The following is a 21,931-nucleotide window of genomic DNA, read 5'->3' as shown; positions in this document are numbered from 1 at the left end:
TCTAAAATAATAATAAAATTCTACTAGTACTGTTAATGCAACACACACACATACAGACATACGCTACTACTACTACACATGCACATACATAGAACTGGGTTTTGTCCTTTGTTGCTTCTTGTCTTTGTAATGTCCACCTATGATTATATAATCCAGTTCCCCTCCCCCCCAATAATGAGTTTGTACACATTTGGGATGTAAATCACTATGTCATTCTCTGCAAGAATATAAGGGTTTCTCTGCAGTTTTCAAGAACCATTTGTATTTTGGGACTTTTGTCAGGAAAATTAGTTTGCTCAAAAATATACGTGGTTTTTCTGCTCAGAAAATGTGTTTGGGGATAGAAAAGGTGTTCTTTATTCAAAAAGCAGTATTTTTGTCCAGGAGACAGTGCATTTTGTATAAAAGAAGTGTATTCCTGTACCAAACTGTTGCGTTTTTGTCATAATAAGCATGTTTTCAACATAGGAATCGATGCAAATTGTGTAGAATTATGTAAATTGCACCAATACACTGATTCCTATGCAGCAGACATATAGGGGGGGAGGCAAAAAGATGTCTTCAGCACCAAAATATTTCTTTCCCACAAAAAACATGTTCAGAGTTCATGCAGAGAAAACCAGAACTTCTTCTTATGAACTAGGAACAGGCTGATATTAGGCATCCCTTCCCTGCCACCTTAATTCAGTATCACTGTGATTCAGTTATTATGGTTAGGGTTGCTCTTGAATACCAGTTAAGGCCAAACTCCACAATATTTTGAAGTCATAGCTAACAGCTCGTATTTTTTCCTTCTTTCTGATTGGCTGTGGGGGGACTTTAACCCTTTGCTCCTATTGGTTATGTCAGTTTGTTTTGTACTTCCAATTGACATTGCATAGAAACCAAACTGAGAATGGCTCGGTTTTTGACAATCTAAACTGTAGGCATTTCATTTCAAATATGGATTGAGGCTGCGGTGGCGGGGAATCAGTCAATCCCCACAATGTATTTTTCAATAAGAAAGGGGGGAAATGGCAGCATCACATACATTTATATAATTTGGTCACTTGAATTTAGGATTCTCCATAAACTGTGATTGGTAACAGTAGGCCATAACACCATTCATATGCTATAGAGAAAGGAGTAAGTGTTCTCTTGCCTGAATCCATAAACACTGGCCTGAGCTGAGCTGGCCTCCATCACAAGAAGCGTCACTGGTCTTGTGAACACTTTAAATTTAAATGCTTCCTTTGAAATAAATGAGCATTTTATGCCACTGAAGTATTTTCAGTGTGCACAACAAAATACTGCAAGAATTTGACAGCTGAAATGTCTTGCTGTAAACAGACACCTTGTTTGTTAGCTAATTAGATATCTTGAAAAATCTCAACGAGTATCAAACTGCACCGCCAAAGAGGTGTTGATACAGGTTGAGTATCCCTTATCTGAAATGACTGGGACCAGAAATGTTTTGTATTTTGGAATACCTTTATTTTCACATACATAATGTGACATATATAATGAGACCTACCAAAGCTGGAGGGAGACCCGGGATCTGTAAACTAGTGGGAGGCATGGATTCCCGCTATTTAACAGATTCTTGTGTCCCTCTCCACCCTCGCACCCTTACAGTACAGGTACATACTATGCTAAAAACAGGGACAGCTGTCTGTACAGTAACCAAGTATTGAGCTCTAGTGTGCTTGTTTGTTCAGGCAATGCAAATTAGCTGTCAACACTTGGTGATCAATTCAGCTTAATAATGTTTCTGTTTCTTACAGACTCGAGTGGATGTATATTCAACACACTGTCCAGCTGGAACATCTGTCCAGAATATGATTCATTGGAGTCAGGTAGGTTCTAGGTTCTCAGACTGATTTAAAGATTCATGCTGTATTGATTTTATGATTTTGAAAGGATGGCTGCTTTCAAAAGAGCAGGTTTGTTGAGAAAGAAATTAGGTAAGGATTACATCATGGGGAAAATACAGTTCAGTAATTTGATCCTGTAATCAACATAATACATTGCTTTTATGGTGAACAGCTTAAAGCTAAAAATGCCAAACTTCAGTTTAAATGCCTAACTAGAATTCATCCATTGAATCAGTGAGAGCATGGTAAATCTACACATGTACTAGTTTCACTGATTAGTAGGTTTACTGTAGTTGTGATAAACCATTGGATATAGCCTTTGTGATTGTGCGAAAACCACCAGGCCCAGATATTTCAGAAGTTTTCCAGTTAGTTACATTATGGGTCTATACAGATCGGGAGAAAGGGGCAGACAGAAGCACCTTGCAAAACTGTCCATAGATCAAGTAAACATTGGAGGGATACAGACCGCCCAAAAAGGGCGGTCTCCCGCCTCCCTGGTTTGCTCTGTGAGGGAGCCGCAGCGGACAAACTGCGCAGCTCCGTCGCGGAACAAAAAGAACCTGCAAAAAGCGGGTTCTTGTGGCGCCTTTGTGACGCCACAAGGCACCAATGGTGCACTTGCGGCATCACAGAGGCGCCGGGACATGCAGACGCTATGCGTCCATCGCGTCAAAATGGTGGCACCAGTGTGTACAGGGCGCTGCCATTTTGACGCCCCCAACACATGCTGGGGTGGGGCCGGTATGGACGCTACGTCCTCGGCCAACCCCTAGCACGTGACGGGGGCGGCGCAAAGGCCCATTTAAATCGGGCCATAGTCTCTAATAAGTGTAATCATGGGCAAATTTCAGAGCTTCAGCCCTTTTATGTTCAGAGAAAATATGTTAGCTACATTCTGTATGTAAAGTGTTCCTACATGTTTCGGTTTGACTTTCCCAAGCTACTTGTCTAGTTAAACCAGATAGAAGTTTAGATTTCACAGCAAGCATTTTCAGCCCAGCCCAGTGCTTGTTTATCCAATTAAGTGAAATGGCTTTGAAATAGATTTGCGTAGGAGAATTCATGCTTGATAGCAGGTGTTTTCTGTGGGCACCAGGTAAGTGGAAGTGATGTTGGTGGAAATGCAGTCCTGCAGTTGCAAAAGGTAGCGTTTGCTTTCATGGTTTTGTATATTTGATCATTGCGTGATAAAAGTATGAATCTTTGTTTTCCCACAAAACAAAAAAAAGGTGGGTAATAGTTAGTCCTTATTTCATTTGTTCTAGTGTACCTTCAAGTTGTTTCTGACCTATAGTGACCCTAAGGCATCTCTATCATGGGTCTTTCTTGGCAAGATTTGTTCACAGGGGTTTTGCCTTTGCCTTCCTCTAAGGCTGAGAGAGTGTGATTTGTTCAGGGTCACTCACTGAGTTTCTGTAGCTAAGTGGAAATTTGAACCCTAGTCTCCAGAGTTAAACACTCAAATCACTATACCATAGCCTTTATTTCTCTTTCAAGTGTTGACAGATCTTTATGAATGCATAAAAAATTCTTATTGTGTTACCTAAACCCTCTCAATGTGCTGTACTTTAAAAAAATTTTTTCAGGCTGTGAAGTCTGGGCAGCTCCAAGCATTTGACTGGGGAAGCAAGGCAAAAAACATGGCTCATTATAATCAGGTAAAGTGAAAATTGATGAAATCCTAATTTCTTGCTACTATAGAAATTACACTATGCACCTATCTTCGTGTTTTATACATGCTATTATCTTAATTTCAAACAGGATAGGAAGACAATTCTTGTGGACTTATTTTACATTTTAAAGATAACGCAGTTCAAAAAAATCAGGATACTGAACTACAGCATACGCTGAAAGCCGCGAGGGAACCCGTGGGAGCGTGCAGGGCGGCGTGTCCCATTAAGATTAATGGGGTTTGTGCCCATGACATGCATGTGCCACCGCACCATGCACGAGCCTCATTACTTTCAATGGGGCTTGAGCATACACATTTTTTTACATGGGGGGGGGGGGTCCAGAACAGAACCCCTGTGTAAAAAAAGGGCACACTGTATATTCGAATGTTTATTAATATGCTTATAAGTAATGTTATTAGTTGTCTTTGTTAGAATGCTAATTCCTAACATTGTGTGTAGTTAAGTACTTCACTAGCTCTTCACAGTTCATTCTCCTAGCTTTGCTAAAACTTTTTGTTTTTTGTTTTGTCAGAGCATTTGTTGTGGCTGATAGGCCAGTGTGTTCTGCAGCTGCATTTTTTTAAATTTTCTTTTTATTTGGTTTTTCTTTTCTTTACATCCTTATTTTCAGTAATCATCAATAAAAGATCATACATATCGTCTATACCTTCCCTTATCCCATTCCCTTCCCTCCTTTTCCCCCCTTAAACCCCCCCACCCTCTTACCCTTCCCCTCCTTCCCCTCCCCTTCCCCCTGTACACATCCTAGTACTTCCAACCTATATAGTCCTTTATAGATTACATATTACTCTTTCGATTTTCCTTTACAATCATCATCCTTCCTTTACATATATCTATATACAAGTCATTTCTTTCACTCTTTACTTCCTAATCTTCCATTTCTTTTCTTTTTCTCTCCTTTATTTTCCTTTTACTAGTTTTCTTTTCTTCTTTCCACATAACGTATTACTATGTTCCATTCATCTTTATCCTTATCCTCTTCCTCTTTCTCTCCTTTTAACCTTTTAGACAATCTGTCTGAATCTCTCATATCTAACAATTTATTAGTCCATTCTTTTAATGTAGGGGTCTTTGTAGATCTCCATTTTTGGGCGTATAACAACCTGCATTTCATCTGACACAAATACTCCACCATCTTGCACATTGTGTAGTATGTATAAATCACATAGGTGTGTAAACAAAAAGTCTAGGGGGGATGAAAATGAAAAACACAGTAATTTTATTAAAACAGTGTGTAACAATAGGAAGCTAAAAGAATAAAAGAGCATAAAATATATGCAATCCTGTAAGCAGACAGGCTTGTGCTGGCCTGTATGCCACGCCCTAACATAAACAAGGCTAGTATTGCCAGTAAGTACTAGGCTTGAGAACTACAAATCCCAAATAGTATAACAAACATAAGGAGGTGTCAAACATACAGAGTGCCAGTGCAATAGCAAATAAATTCCTTTACACCTCCCAAATCCTTTTAATTACCTTTTGGTAAGCTGCCACACCACACGGCATGTGGTATCACTGCACTCCTTTGGCGCTGAGTTTAGATGATGCAGTGCCAAAGGAGCACCGCTGTGGTGTGGTGGCTACGGCGCCCTTTCCAGGGGTGGAAAGGCCAGATTGGGGCTGCGGCTTGTGGTTGCCGTGGCCCTGATCTGGCTCTAAAGGGGGCAGCTACTCCCTGTGTGTGTACATGGCTTCAAAGCTGCCTATCAACTTACAGGGGACTATGTGAATTTCATAGGGTTTTCTTTGGCAAGAAATACTCAGGTGTAGTTTTGCCAGTTATTTCCTCACCTCATAGCAGCTGATATTTATTGGCAGTCTCCCATCCAAGTACTAACCAAGGCTGACCATGCTTAGCTTCCAAGATCAGACAGGATCTGGTACCTTTATGGTATTTAGATGGGCTACTTTCTGCTAGCTATTAATGACAAGACTTGGATGAACTTTGGTTACACAGTTGTCACTGGCATTTCCTTTCTCTTTGTTGGTTTACTCCTCCTCCCCAAAACCTTGAATTTATATATACTTGTTTGTGAATGGTGGGTATACAGACATCTCTGCAGCTCAAGTGGGTTTCTAAAGTCCTTTGAAGAACCTTATTCAAAAATAAATTGCTTAGTATTCAGAGTACCACAGAAGTCTCTGGGTGCTTCCAGACAAGGCTTATGTTTCCCCATTCCTTCTTCCATCTCTTTCCCCTCTGTCTTAACATAGAAAATCTGTTAAGGAGGGAGAAATGCACTAGCTACCCAAATGTTGATAGCTTTAGTAACCTTCTGTCTGAGAACACTCTTTTGAATTCTTACTGGAATTATACGTTGAAGGATACTTTCCATTTTTCATCCAGTGGAGAACATAGTAACTAGATGTGAGGTTGTGGGAGCGTGGGAGCAAGAGAGAGCTGCGTCTTTCTTGTAAATTTGATCAGATTTCTGTAAGACTCACATGTTCACATCTTACACATCCAGTGTCACATGCTGAATAGCAACATTTTTAATTTTCATTTATCCCATCTTTCCTCCCATGAGCACACAGCGGTACACATAGCTCTCCTTACTACAACTTGGTGGTCCAAGTCAGGATAAAAGAGAGCAACATATTTGAGATCACCCACACACCCATGTTCCTATCTACTACACTCCCCCCCCCCCCCCCCGAGAGTGACATTCTCTATGCAGCTGGGATTCAAACACTGATCTGCAGAAGCAGATAGAGGATGTTTTGTCTTTGGTCTGAAAGACGTTAACAACTCATGGCCTCCCAGTGCTTCTCCACTCATAATTGCTCCACCATTACATATGTTTGCCCTTTACACTTTGGATGTTAGCTGCACTGTGCAATTCTATCAGTTTCTTGCCAATTTAATTGTAATAGTTTCATCCAGTAGAATCCTAGGATTTGTAGTTTGGTGCATACTTTGAATAGTTATGCACCAGAGCTGTCTAGTAGAGAATTCTAAGTACCTTGCCAGACAAGTCCCAGAATTTCATAGGATGCAAGTATGACAATTAAAAAAAAACCTGCTTCATCTTTAGTAACTGAAGAAGGCATAATCTAAAACTTTTTGCTTATAGTTTTCAGTTCCATTTGTTAATCACTTCAGTAAATATATCTTTTTAGTTATTACCGTATAAACGCAACTAAGTCAAGCTCATGTATAAGTCAAGGACAGATTTTGGGGCCAAAATTATGGATATTAATATGACCTAAGGATAAGTTGAGGGTAAAACTTAGGGGCATGTAGCTAAGGACATAAAGGATGAAGCAAAGGAAAACAATGACAAGGAACTTACAAAATTCAGGTAGTCATTCATATTCATACTAAAGGCTGAATGGATGAGGAGGGAACTACATCAAATGATGGCTGTGCAGTGCGGTGCTAAGAAAATATACATATGTCAAAAAGGATGTAAAGCCGAAAGTTAAGTTACAATATTAACTTTTATCAAACAAGGAACCATCCCCTTCTCTGAGTAGAGTGATGAAACGTGGGAGGTTAGCCCATCACAGGATCATCTAAAAGAAGCACAGACCTGCTCTACTCTCTCAGAGCTCCTTTGAAGGGAAGCACCAAAGATCTCCCACTGCTGCTATTTTCCCATCCAGGCATTCAAAAAGGCTGTGTCAGAGAAAGTAGAGGGGGTTAGTGCTTCTTTTAGGTGCTGCTGGAATGGACTAAGCTCTCACCTTTTGCCAGTCTATTCAGAAAAGGGGATGGTTCCTTTCTAGGAAAATTTCTAGACAGTACAGTAACTGCATTCTTCTGGGATCCAGGACAAATGTGGGAGAAATGTTGTTGGTTTGTTTTTAAACATGACAATTAAAGAGGTATACCCTACAACTGTAGGGTGTACAAATCCTTTGGGGAAAGTTGGAGGACTTTTCTCCAATGATCTAGTCTGTTTATTTTGAAAAATTACTGAAGACTTGGCTTAACCCCTCACCTCCTTCTTGCAGAGGCTTTGTTTCGGTAAAAAGTCTTTATAATGATCTCAGTGACAAATGGTTTTTAACCTTTTGTATTCCTCTTCCTTTTAGCCAACGCCACCTTACTACAAAATAAAAGACATGACTGTTCCTACGGCCCTCTGGACTGGTGGTCACGACTGGATGGCGGATTCAAAGGACACTGCTCTGTTGTTGACTCAAGTCCCCAAGTTGGTTTACCACAAAAATATACCTGAATGGGAACATCTGGATTTCATCTGGGGCCTTGATGCTCCTCAGCGCATGTACAAAGAGATAATTCAGATGATGCAGAAATACAAATGAGGTGGTATTGTGTAGCGCCATGGTCCTGAAATGTTTTTTCAGGAAACCAGAATGGTCTGATGCTTCATCTTTTTAAAAATCACTTTGCAAAGAATATCTACCTTCTTACACACATACAGTATTATTCATCTGTCTACATGGCAATCTAGCAATACCTCAGGAAGTGGAAAATTTGCGCTCTTCACATGCCTCTAAACCCATGCAGCTTTACTAGAGATGCTGACATAGTCTCTTATCACAGCACTCTAAAAGAAATTGCCTTATTACTAATCTCACACAACTAGCTAACCAGAAAGTAAAATTGACCTACATAATTCTGTTATGGGAAGACAGAAGTGGCGAGGAGGAAATAATTTATTTAAAGCCCTACCAATATCTGTCATCCTGACCATGTGACCGCTCCTGTCAAAACAGTGGTTCATTTTCTTGCAGTCGTCTTCCCAGTCATATCTAATGTTAGTAACACCCATGGATGCCTTCATTTAGAGTGCATCTATGCTGTAGAAATGATAACGTTTGACACAACTTTAATTGTCATGGCTCCATCTTACAAAATCCTGAGACTGATAGTTTTGTGGGTCACCCACACTCTTTGTAAAAGTACTCCATAGAATGGAGCTACAGCACTTAAATGTGTCAAACTGCATTATTTCTACAGTGTAGATGCACCCTTGGTTTGTGTTATTTTGGGCTGATTGCACATTTGAACAAGAGGAAACCCTCAGTCCAGCAGTTAATGTTCTCTCTGGGTACTTGTGAAACATGGGATTCCTTTAGGACTCTTTTGTGTATTGACATTTATAGATCACTTATTTTGAAGCACGTTCTTTGGGCTTCTGGGGAACTACTCAGGAAAAAGAACTTTTAAGTAAGTGCTTCAAGTACAGGTCAACCCTCCCTTCTCTCTCTTTGTCAAACTGGTGTGTCTTGATACTTTTTTAGTTTAAAAGAAGACTTCTGTGTGTGAATAGTTAATGCTGTAAAACATAGGTAGGGATGGTTCCCAAACTTTGGTCTTTTAGGTGTTTTGGACTTTAGTTCCCAGAAGCCCCAGCCAATTTGGACAACTCTCAGGAAACATCTGGAGGACCGAAGTTGAGCAATCACTGTTCTAGATATTGCTGAACTGCAGCTTGCATCAGCCCTAGCCACCATAGCCAAGGATGAGACATCATGGGATTTTCAAGCTCTCCACTTCTACCTTAGGATATGTGCCGTTTTAATGCGGAGGAACAAATATATTGGTGTGAACTGTGTGCAGCCTAGGAGCAGGTTCTATGCAGCCCTTGCTGTGCCCACCAATTTGTAACAAAAACAGTTAAAAAGTTCACAATATTCAGCCAAAGAACACTTCTAGAGGGCATGATTTTGCATTTAAAACCTTAGTTATCCCCAGCCTACATACAATAGAAAATCTTCCACAAAAAGGAATGGAAGGGATTAAAATTTGATTGGGGTGGGGGGGAGAGCTGTGTGCAGCCCATGGGGAGTCAGAATGGGCCCAAAGTGACCCTTTGACCCACCTGTGGAAAAATACACTTCTCTTTCTTTCAAAGAAGAACTGAATGTTGAGCAGACGTCTCTAAGTTTTGGCTTTGGAATCAAATGCATGTATTTGTTCTTCCAAGACTTCAAAGTACTCTTGAAGATAATAAGTGCTTTTTCAAGAGAGAGTAAACATGAGGCATTTGCAACCCAAGGAACTACTTTTAGCTGCTTTTACTTTGCACTCTTCAGATTATATGTATTTTTTTGAACTGAGGAATTGAGCTGTATGAGATAGACTGGCAGGTTGTTACCAAAGAAGCGGTGGCGGTCATACTATGCCTGTGCTCTGACTCTTTAATGTTCTAATGTCTGCACTGAAATTAACCACTGGAAATAGGGAACTGACCCTGTTAATATACTTGATTGAAATCTCTGAATAAATTTTTTTTTAAAAAAAACCCTTCTACTGTGATGTTTTATAAATCATTGACACATACTTTAATCTCATCTGGCATCTTGCATTGTCACTGCAACTGAGGGGCTGTGCAGACTCTTCATGATTCCCCTGTTGCAGCTACAATGTGGTATCTCACATTACAGAAAACATTCAGGTGTAGCTGTGTTGGCCATTTAACAAATGCAAACAAAAATCCATCCGTCTTTCCTTTTTTTGGCCAGCCAAAATGCACAATATACTTGTTGCAAGCTTTCAAAGTTCCATGGGCTTCTTCATCAGGCAAGATGTTACAAACCAAACAAGAGGAAAAGAATTGGAGATGTTAGTCAGATGCCTGCATGTTGTTTCAGTCCTTAGTAAAGATGTTATGATGGGGAGGATATCTTCTGCAGGCAGGCTTGTCCTCCTTGCAACAAATATATTGTGCATTTTGGTTCACCAATAAAAGGCATCATTGGTGGGATACAGACTGTCCCTTTGGGGCAGCCTGTACCTTCCCCTTTCCCCAATAGATCGGGGCCTGAGCGGCCACAGCAACATCCCCAGAGGCCCTGATCCGCCACTTTTCCAGGCCTCGGGGAAGAGCCAAAAAGCCGCTTCCCTTTGGCCTGGAAAGGGGTGTCCTTGGGGCTTGATGCCCCAGGACACCCCGACAGCGGTGGGGAAAGAGAGAAAGGGGCCACTCGGCCCCTTTCTCTTTAGTATAGTTGGCGCGGCCATCTAAAGGCGGCGCCAGTGATACGCGTAGCAAAAGGAGCTCCCTTTTGGAGCTCCTTTTGGTGCTGCTGAAAGGGTGCCATGAGCGCCCTGTAGCGGCGCCAGTACGTCACGGCCATGACGTGATGTACGAACGCTAAGCATCGCATCAAAATGGCAGCGCCCATGTAGATAGGGCGCTGCCATTTTGACGTACAGAGGACGTACTAGGGTTAGGGAACGTCTGAATGGTGCAACCACGCTACATTTTGGCGGTATGTATCCCACCACTGATACCGATTGTTGTTCGTATTTGTTAAATGGCCAACACAGCTACACCTGGATGTTTTCTGTATTGTGAGATACCACATTGTAGCTGCAACAGGAGAAATTAGTCTATGGACTGGGACTTCAACCAAGGTAAAACAATTTTTCTCTTCTTAAATGTGGACTGAATTCGCATGTTCTCTGCCTACAAAGAGGCCTGTGACCTCACTGGAATCGAAACATACTGGATTGTAAAAGAAGGGTCTCTGTTGAAATGCACATGGACTTTAAGGACTGAAACAATATGCAGGCATCAGACTAACATCTCCAATTGTGTTTTTTCCCCATCCTGTTTGATTTGTAACATTTTGCCTGATGAAGAAGCCCATTGAGCTTCGAAAGCTTGCAACAAGTGTATTGTGGCATTTTGGTTGGCCAATAAAAGGTATCACTGATGGATCTTTGTAAGCTTAAATACTATTAAGGATATATTCAGAATATAATTAGAATCTGAACTTAGTTTTTAAGAGATGCATTTTTAATTCAATTTAATTTTTTTGTCTCCACAGTAGGACGTTGTAGCTTGATTTTTAGTCTGGCTACATTGTCCTGGTATTTTTCTCTCCTATTTTCTATTGTTAAAATCCTAAATTCTACTGTATTTCTAAATTCTATTGTAAAAATCAAGATTCCCCATTCAAAAGTGCACAAAAGAGAATGAGAATTCCAGAAGCAAAAGACTCATGTGGAAGAAACTTTGGCCGTTAGGAGGACAAGTGGGAAGAGGGAAGGGAATGAGAAGCTTGAGATATTCTGGCAGTGATGCAGCAAAAAGTTCTGGTGTGGCATTAGTTGTTATGTTGTTACTGTAACTTAGATTTCGAGATGCTGGAAGGATGGAAGACTCCCATATTGTATTGCATGGAAACTGCTCTAACTGAGAAAACTTGAGAAAAAGGAGAGAAAGTATCCCAAAAGCAATATGATATAAGGGTAATTATGTGAAATTACCCCTGAAGCTCCCATTGAGCTCTTCTTACAAAAGGCAGAAGTAATCAACTTCAGAATATGTGTGCCTCAAGTTGCCTGTCGATTTATGGCAACCCCATGAATTTTCCAGGGTTTCCTTAAGCAAGGATTCCTCAGAGGTGGTTTTGTCAGGTTCTTCTGAAATATAGCCTACAGTACCTAGTATTCCTTGGAGGTCTCCCATCCAAGTACTAACAACAGCTGACCCTGCTTAACAGAATACCTTAGTGGGGGAATCAGCAGACTTAGAAATTTATCATCTGAGACAAGAGTTTCTTTTGCTTTTTGATCTAGCAATAGGAATAACATGCCACTTTCTACTTTAATCTGGATGTGTTTCAGAAATAAATTACCATTTTAAAACCACTGAGTGTTTCTGTCACAAGATGGCACTGCAACACTTAGAAGTGTGTTTTTGTGTATTCCCATTCCTAATGTCTGATAAATGTTCATTTATGTTCTGGTGCAGATAGGGTTGCCATAAGTCAGGAGCTCCAAACCGGGACAAATGTAGTCCTCCTCATTAGCCCTGTGTGCGGCTCCGCCTCCTCCTCCTCCCCCCTTCTGAGGCCTCCTTTAGGGGACCAGCTCCCTTTTGAGGCCAGCGTGTGGCCAGGCCCAGGCACGCAAGCAGGCCAATTGCGCGCTTCCGCCGGCTGCGTCTGGGCAACTGCTCGGCGCGGTCGCGGAGGAGGCAAAGGAGGAGGTGGGTGGCCAGCCTTCCAGCCAGGCACAGCCCTGCAGGCCAGGGGGATGTGCAGGGGGAGGAGGAGGTTGGAGAAGGAGGCGGAGACAGGTGGCTGGTGGCCAGAGGGAGCGCGCATGGGGCAGAGGAGGCAGAGGAGGAGGAGGCAGATGCGGAAGTAGGAGACCGGCCGGCTGCATGAGCAGCCGCGGCCATAAAGAAGGCGTGTGTGGGGGCAGAGGTGGCCGCAGGCGGGGCAGTCCCGCTTTTGGCACGAAACCGGACCGGAACCGTGCCAGCACCACCAAAAGCGTGATTGCCCCGCCTGCAGCTGGGTTATGGCATCCCTAGGTGCAGAACATGTTCTGGCCTCTGCATAATTAATGTGGAGTGCAAACACCTATCACATGAAAGATGAGCAAATGAAAGTACCTCTAGTATTGTGGGTGATTAGGTCCTATGATTATATTTCCTGAGCAGATGTGTGGGTAGAGTTGGCAAATCTGGGTTTGTGACAAGGTCTTGTACCTGCCTCCCCATCTGTGTTATATGTCCTCCTGCAGGTAGGTTTTATATTTCTATTGCTATTCACACATACAACCAGTTCAATCGTAGCTATAAAGGTCTGTTCCTAGGCACTTTATTCCATGCATCGGATGAAGTAGACTTAAGTCTATGAAAGCTTATGCTACCAACTTCATTCGCACAGTTAGTCTTATAGGTGCTACAAGAACTCTTTACATACTAATCCAGACTAACAAGGCTAAGATTTTTATAAACTGTGAGACTGACTAAATTTAAATGCTACTACCTGTGTTGCTTTTGTCCTATCTTGTATGAGGAGGGACAAAATGCTAAACTTTTCATGAATTCAAACACCAACTCTACTTATTTTTTAAAACTTTGTTTTTTTTATTAAAGGAATAAAATAAAAGAGAAAATGAAATATTAGTTAGAAAAAAGCATACATTTTGTTTTGTGCTCAGAAAATGCTTTGCAATATTATCTGTAATTACCAATGGGCAACAGCTTTGTGTTTCAACCTCTTTCTCCCCCAAAACTTCCTATTGTTTCTCTGATTTATGAGACTTGGGACATTGCCATTATCCACTTCTATTGCTCCTGTGTTATCTTTATATAACTAGCCTCAGTGTTTTTTTATTTCTTAATTTCTTACTTTATTAATCTGAAATATATACATAAATTGTCTCTACACATACCAAGATATATATGCATTTATACATATTTACTTATACATACATACATTCATACCCACAGAAACATATTTTCATTAAGTGTTTGAAGAGCATTTGTTCTCACAATATTCTAAAAACAGTTTCCATTCTTTCTCTATTTTTTCATATGATTTCCCATTTAACAACTGTGTTAGCTTATCCATCTCTATTACCTCAAGTGTTTTAGATAGTCATTCATCTAGTTCAGGTTATTTTCCCCTTTCCATTTATGGGCATAGATTATTCTAGCTGTAGGGATCACATAGAGTAAAATGATGAATGAATGGTTCTTAAAGCAAATCAAGCTAAAGGACAAAGTTCACAGTTTGGGAGTACTCCTGGACCCATCTCTACAGTTATCATCTCAAATGGATGCGACGGCCAGGAGTGCTTGGTACCAACTTCAGCTGATACACCAAATGTGCCCCTACCTGGACCAAAAGGACCTTGAAACAGTGGTACACACACTGGTAATCTCTCGACTAGATTTCTGCAATGTGCAATTCTACAATGTTCTCTACATGGTGCTACCTTTGTACCAAGTTCGGAAGCTTCAGCTAGTTCAAAATGCAGCAGCCAGACTGATCACTGGAACATCCAGATCAGATCATATAACACCAGTTTTAAAATCTCTGTACTGGCTGCCAGTCAGTTTCCAGGTGCAATACAAAGCGTTGGTTATCACCTTTAAAGCCCTACATGGCTTGGGCCCGAGTTACTTGAGGGAATGCCTCTCCCAACACAATCCGCCCTGCACTCTCAGAACATCTGGGAAGAATCTTTGAGAATACCCAAAGACTAGATTAATATCAACTTCCCATAGAACATTCACTGCCATGGCCCCCATATTATGGAACAACTTACTGGAGGAAATCCAACTTATCACCACTTTAGATCCCTTCAAGAAGGCACTAAAGACAGATTTCTTCAGGCGGGCATACCCACCCAACCTTCTGTAAAGAAATGGAAGAAATCCCACTTCTGATCAGAACAGCACATTGTAACTGATGTTTTTATTATTGTTGTTTTAACTGATTATTGTTTATAATATGTATTTTAGATACTATTGTATTGTATGTGGTTTTATGGTTGTAATCCCACCTCGATCCAGTGGGAGAGGTGGGAAAATATAAATAAAATTATCATCATCATCATCATCATCATCATCATTAAGCTGGAACTCCCACTAGAAGCAAAGATGACTAAGCTAAAGCTATCATGCTTTGGACATATGTGGCTCACTGGAAAAAAACAATAATGCTTGATAGATTGGAAGGCAATAGGAAAAGAGGGAGACTTCACTGTAGGTGGATTGATTTAATAGAGGAATCCATGGCTCTGAGACTTCAAGACTTGAACGTCACATATGACTGGAGATCTTGGGAGGTCTTTCATTCATATCATAAACTGAAGTTGTCTTGACAGCAAATTAAAAACCCCTCATTCCTCAGGATTAAAACTACAGGGGAGAACCAGCAGCTATAACTTTATCCAATAGATGGCACTGATGCTTAATTTTATGTTTGATGCAATCCTTTCCTGAATGACATAATATAGAGGCTCAGATGCAGCTAAGCCAATAACCTGCTTAACTTCTGATACAGCAAATGGCTGTATATCCACACCCTGTAGATATGCAGGATGAGGAGGGTGTGTGTGATCTTCCCACTTTCCTTACGTTATATTCTTAAATCAAAATTAGTGGAGAAAGTCCTGAAACAGATAATGTACATTTGGGCATAAACATGTATCTTGTGGTAAAGATAGAAAATGTTGCTTTCTGTGCTACCCTTTGTGGAATCTCCAAGCCTACCTGGCTTCTGGCAAAGATGGTTATGGGTCAACAAAGTAACTTTTCTAAGCTCTGTCTTGTGATTGAAGTGTTGAAGATACTTGATTTGCTGAAGCAGACACTTCATAGAAGTGTCAGTTGGAAGTGACTGAAAGGATCAACTAATAAATTACCCTGACAGTACAGGAAATCATCAGACGAACCATCGACATCTGAACCATCCCTTAGACATGGTCATCCAACCACTGTTGAAAAAACTCCAACAGAGGAAAGCCCAGCATCGTCCAAAGCAATCTTTTCCACTGATGAACCACACTTCCCATTGTGTTCTTCTTTCTCATTTTTGGTCAAAATCTCCTTTCATGTAATTTGAATCCACTGATTTGGATTCTACCATCTGCAACAGGAGAAAACACACTCACTCTGGATTCTGTGTTGACAGTTCTTCAAATATTTGCTGGTGGTTCTCATATTGTTTCTGTTTTGCCAAAGGCAAGAAGTTATTTTGGATTTGGAGTAATAACCACAAGTGTGGGAAAGGTTTAAAGCTTTATTGACATAGCAAGCTAATAAAGATGTTACAATTGTGAAAGCTATACATCCTGACAAGTAGATTTACTTTATCCGTCCTGTCATTGGGAGCCCTAGAAGACAACAGGGGAGATACCACAATAAATGTACCACTGTTTAGTGGATTTTGGATGTTATTATATTTTCCTATATGGCCAACATGGCTAACCCTGGGTATGTTTCCCAAACCAATGATGTGCAGTACTCACACTGGCTGCACTGTGCTCTCTTGGGCAAATTTTCAAGGGTTTATATGGGCAAAGCTGTACTGAACTATGTGCTACTGTCCCGCTCCTCTAAATCACATCAGTCCTCTGCTGGACACGTACACTTAATTATACTTAATTATATTTGTCTGTTCATCTAAACAATAGTTAATAGAATGACCATTTCTACTCTTCACGCCAAGCCATGTTAAGAATAAGCCAAGGTCATCTGCATAACTAAGGTATAAAAGCAGAAAGGTTTTTGAGAAATATGTTAAGGGAGAGATATCACAGAAAATTTACACAATTAAACCTCTTCATTACAATAGTCTCCTGGTGATTTCCATTACAGTCTCTCAGTCTTGTTTTGTCCAGGAAGTCCTCTTTTTTGCATTGGGTTTGGTTTTCAGACCATTTACCATTTTGCTCGTCCTTCTCTGGACGTTTTCTTTCTTAAAATGTGGTACCTAGAACTAAACATAGTGTCCAAAATCTTGTTGAGGCATCATATTTATTTGTTTATTTAATTTCTGCCCCACTTTTCTCCCCAAAGGGACCCAAGGTGGCTCACAATAACAATTTTAAAAACATATTGCAATAAAAAAATTAAAACATTGGCTAAAAACAATATAAAATTACAAATATTGAAACTACAACAAACATAAAAACCACTCTGCTAATGATTGCACTTCCTCAGAGGCTGCACATTGTGTAGCCAATTGTTATGCAAACACACACATAATTCTTTTTCTCGCTTTTTACTTGGTGGGTGGTAAATGAAAAGAAAATTGCAGAAGGGGTGGGATCAAGCAGTGGTGCTTAATGTGCTGTCAGTTACATAATTGAAATTCAAGATAACCATGCTTATGCATGTTGAAGTTACACTGAAATGTATAAGATCTAGGCCAGATGAGCCCTGATCCAAGCACAATATGGCAACTCACACTAGAGATGTGAACAACTGTCACAGATTTTCTTGCCTTGACAAGAAAGGATGCCTTGACACATTGAGACAACCCTTTGACGAAATGGTCCCTCTCCATTACATGTTCTGCGTTTCATAATTTCTTAAATGAAAAAAAAAAAATTCCCCCAAAGCTGTGAGGTGGGAAAGGGGTGCACAAAAATGAGAGCAGTTTAAAAACTTGAATTTCACCCCCAAAATAGGGGAGACCTGAAATATGAAACATTATTGAAAAATGTGCAAAACCTCCAATAATTTCACCTGACAGGGAGAGTTTTTTGTGATTATTTCTTCTTGCATGCAGGAATGAACTAAACTAAGATTTGCATCACACACTGTGACATTTCTTCAGATGACTCATTACAGATGACCACAAACCACCTGAACTGTTCACATGTCTGAGTGGAACAGCCTTGATTTTTGAAAGCTTCCAAACAGAAATTTGTCAACAGTCATGATGAGCACCATTAGCCAACACAAGGTGAATGCTGGAGAGGAAAGAAGTTTCTTCATATTTGAAGACCTGGTTTGCGCAAGAGCATTTTGAGCAATGCTACCTAGAGTAGTGAGAAGACCGGCAACACTTTGTCCAGCAGATATTTGAACCACCAATTATTCTTTAGACTCTGCAAAGGAATAGAAAAGATGAGGGCACACAGATGGTGAGAGACTGAACAATCATTTTCTGGTTAAGGCATTGTTGCCATGATAGAAAAAATGGCATATTGCTCAAATTAAGCACATCAATTATTACATTGTCAAGACTGAAACAGAATAGCAGAAAAACTTTCATTCATTTCTTTTTTTATAAAGTTTATTGAATTTAAAAACATACATATTAAATATGTCCAAAGTAAACATAACAAACAAAATAAACCAACCATACAACAAATCAAACATACAGTGCTCAAACATACCTCAGAGGATAGGTTCTTATTACATTAATCCTTATGGACTCTTTCTTTCCTCAAATATTCCCGCCTTTAGCCTTCTATAACTTCATCATCGTCTCTGTCCTTCAGCTACTTTATTTACCTCTCTCTCCTCCTCTTTTCCCTCTCATGCCTTCTAGAATCCTTCTAAACCCCCCATTGTTAGCATTTCTCATCAATCTCTCATTCCTTTATCTATCTAACCTCTGACTTTCAATCACTTACTCTAACCATTTTCGACATTCTTCAACTTTCTAACAACCAGACATCATTCATTTCAAAAGCCCTGATCTGAGAACCAGAATAATGTAAAGGTCAAACTTTTTCCCATGTCTGAACCCCTGCTTGACGATAAAATTTGCTAGGTGACACTAGGCAAATTGACCTAACAGCATTGATGTTGGGATGAATGAAGAAAGGCTATGAAAAAAACAGACATGTGTAGCTGTGTAAGGAAGTACAAATAAAACTGCCATTTTGGAGATTATTACATATACTTTATCCCATCATTTTCCTGATGGGATACAAGTGCATTTAGCTTCAAACATGGGTCTTTCTGCATTCTCCTGTTTGCAGGCTGTATGCAGCCCGTATGCAACCCGGGCTTATCCCACAGCTTTTCAAGGATGAGAAAATAAATAAATAAATAAATAAATAAATAAATAAATAAGATTGTAAACCTAAGGGCAGGGAACCATCTAATTAAAAATAATAATTCTAAGCCACTCTGAGAGCCTTTATTGCTGAAGGACAGAGTATAAATACCATAAATAAATAAATAAAACAAAAAACAAAAACAGACAAAACAAACAAACAAAAACCACCAAACCCCTGCCCCCACAAAAATCCCCTAAGTGCTAAATCAAATTCTTAATACCAAATAAAAAAGATGCGTGCTGGATGGCATGTCTAGAACGCAAGAAAATCTGGCCAAACAAGTAGAAGCCCTAGGTTGGGCCATAGCTTCAATCTATTATGGGTGAAAGGTGTGCTTTTGGGGTAGAATTACACTTTTCCTTACATCAGGTTAAGACATATTCAACCATGTTAGTTAAAAGCTTTCTGTTTGCAGACCCTACATATTTAATTGCCCTCTGCTTACTACCATTGAAGGGGCTCCTCTACAGATATTATAGTAGAGGAGGTTATGTTTCCAGAAAGATCATAGCCCCAGATGATGGACATTCCTGGATAGAGAAGCACTATATTAAGATGCAGGAATTCACTGCCCTCTTTTGTCCTTGCTACTGCTTCTTGGTTCATTTTTAAAAAGATCTCTTTTCCCTCTCTCAACCCATGAAGGGCAGGTGTGATGATACCACAGTGATATTAGGTTTTGATTGGCACTACCACTGTTTCTAGGTGAAGACAGTTGCCCACACTCTAAAAATCACACGACATTATGGACTTTCAGTCTTTGTTAGAATATGGAGAAATTCAGGTTTGAGAACAGAAAATGCCATCCTGACACCAGCTCCTGTCATCTCCTACTGAAATATCTTCCATGTCAGGGTATTGAAAACTCTAAAGTGGTTTATTAAAAGACCGGAGCAAAAAATATAAATAGTATCTTGCACCCATCTGTAATACTGAACTGACATCACAGCTCAGCCTCTCCTCATAGAAGTTGTTCTTGAAAATTTCGGACTTAAAGAATACAGTTCCTGATTTTCACAAGTCTGGCTTTCTCCCTAGCCCTCTTACGCACACACTATCCCATAGAGTTCACAAACACCAATATGCTAAAGACTAACTTTCCTGGACCTGGAAACCTCCAGGAACATCCCCAGATATATGGGCAGAGATTTTGAGAACTGTACTCCAGTACTGTTGGGGGAAAGTGCTGAGTTTGAGATGGCTGAGCTAGAAAGATTTCAGCCATACCATTTGGTTGGATTGTGTGATCCTCTTTTACTTTCCCATCCCTTCGCATTTGGGTTGTAAAGGATCCCTGCTCAGGAAGCTTGAAAATCCAACAGAAGATTATAACCATGAAAGACTCAGTTAAAGGTAACTGAAGCAGTGGCAAACATCTGGAAGATAGAACAGGGAAATTCTTCTCATATGTTTTCCTCCTCCTTTTCCTTTCCCCCCACTTTTCTTTTGTATTTGTGTTGGAACGGAAAGGAAACTGAACTGATTGCTTGGGGAAATTTTTGTGTGATGTCATTTCAAGGAGTGGGTAGTGTAATAAAAGGCGTTCAAGTTACAGCAGTCAGCCAGTCAGGCCAGCAGGCAGCAGCAGCAGCAACAGCAGAGAAAGTCAACATGAGCTGCATCTCTCAGAACAGAAGCCTGCTGTTCCACTATGATGAGGCAAAAGACAAGCAAAGCACACTGGCTTTGCAGCCTCTTTGGGACTTTGTTAGAACACAAGAGGCCTTGATCAAGTCACCATTCTTTCCAGTCCTCTTCAACTTTACACTGTATACAGCATTCTGTCTGCCTTTTGTGATTCTGGACTTCTTCAGCACCCGAGTGCCAGCACTGAGGAAATACAAAATCCAGCCACAGACTTCTCCCACATTGGGATCGATGATGCTCTGTATGGCACAAAGTATCTATCACCACATCGTCTGCATCTTCCCAGTGACTGTTGCCCATTGGTACTGGAGACCTGTCAGCTTGCCATCATTGGCTCCTGAGTTGTCAAAACTCGTCTTGGATGTAACCATATGCTTGCTGCTCTTTGACTTCCTATACTTTCTGTGGCACTTGCTCCATCACCGGGTGCCTTGGCTCTACAAGAACTTCCACAAGGTCCACCACAAGCATGTCTCTACCTTTGCTCTTTCAACCCAGTATTCGAGCATTTGGGAGTTGCTGTGGTTGGGTTTTTTTGCAGCGACGAGCCCAATGCTGCTGAAGTGTCATCCTTTGACAGAAATGATTTTCTTCATTGCCAACATCTGGCTTTCAGTGGAGGATCATTCTGGCTATGACCTCCCATGGTCAACACACAGACTGGTGCCTTGGGGACTATATGGAGGAGCTCCACACCATGATCTCCATCACTTGAAGTTCAAATTCAACTATGCGCCTTACTTCACACACTGGGACCGACTGTTTGGAACACTGAGCCATGCTGTGGGAGGAGATGGGTCAGTGGCAAAGATCACCAAAGAGTATCTTTAACCACCACCCTGCTAGAGACAATATGGGGACATTCTGGAAAGAAGGAAACTGAAGAAATTTGTATTGCACCTTTTTATAATAATATTATTTTTTTATATTTATGGTAATATATTTATGGATATTTGCAACCTATATATGTTTTAAAAAAACAGTTGTAAAGGTACAAGCCATCCAAGAGACAGGAAAGTAGAGATCACTGTCTATATGGCTATCTAAGCTTTTATAAAGCTGCTGTGTATGTCTGACATTTATGTAAGAGGTTTTGCTTGCTGGAGTGAGATGTGTAGTGAGAATTGAAAGGATGCCTATAAATGATTCCTATGGAATTTAACTTCACACTGAAAATGTAAAACACACCAAGAATGCAATAGAGACCTGTAAAAAAAAAATCTGCTGAACAGCAACAGACCTCCTGGAAACTTGACTTTATTATATTTCTATTCAATTAAAACTAAAATATTTATAAATAAACAAAAGTTTTTATATTATTACATGTTTGTTGTGCCTTTTTGGAAAAATCTGGAATAGATTCTTTAGTGTGGCCAGTTTGTTATTTGTTATCAGCCCACTCCTGAAGTTTTTTTTCCTCAGGGGTATGTTTTATTTATTTCAATTGGACTCACTCCCAAGTAATAGTCCAGAGGAGCGTAGCA

At 40.4% G+C, this 21,931-nt stretch overlaps 2 protein-coding genes across 4 annotated transcripts in view; both read left to right on the top strand.

Moving 5' to 3' along the window:
- LOC121925331 (putative lysosomal acid lipase/cholesteryl ester hydrolase) overlaps window positions 1–9,768 on the top strand; it is a 216,444-nt gene extending 206,676 nt beyond the window's left edge. For all 3 annotated transcript variants that reach the window (XM_042457367.1, XM_042457366.1, XM_042457365.1), the window contains 3 exons: window positions 1,764–1,835; window positions 3,443–3,514; window positions 7,589–9,768. In XM_042457367.1, the coding sequence (XP_042313301.1) occupies window positions 1,764–1,835; window positions 3,443–3,514; window positions 7,589–7,822 (378 nt within the window). In that variant the 3' untranslated portion in view covers window positions 7,823–9,768. The remainder of the gene's footprint in view (window positions 1–1,763; window positions 1,836–3,442; window positions 3,515–7,588) is intronic.
- A 10,609-nt stretch (window positions 9,769–20,377) lies between these two features.
- Window positions 20,378–21,724, top strand: CH25H (cholesterol 25-hydroxylase). Its single transcript, XM_042459310.1, has one exon. The coding sequence runs from the start codon at window positions 20,412–20,414 to the stop codon at window positions 21,276–21,278; it is 867 nt and encodes a 288-aa protein (XP_042315244.1). The 5' UTR covers window positions 20,378–20,411; the 3' UTR covers window positions 21,279–21,724.
- Window positions 21,725–21,931: the final 207 nt, after the last annotated feature.

This window comes from Sceloporus undulatus, chromosome 3, assembly GCF_019175285.1.
Source record: "Sceloporus undulatus isolate JIND9_A2432 ecotype Alabama chromosome 3, SceUnd_v1.1, whole genome shotgun sequence".
Classification (NCBI taxonomy): domain Eukaryota; kingdom Metazoa; phylum Chordata; class Lepidosauria; order Squamata; family Phrynosomatidae; genus Sceloporus; species Sceloporus undulatus.
This window is presented reverse-complemented; position numbering and strand designations above follow the sequence as displayed.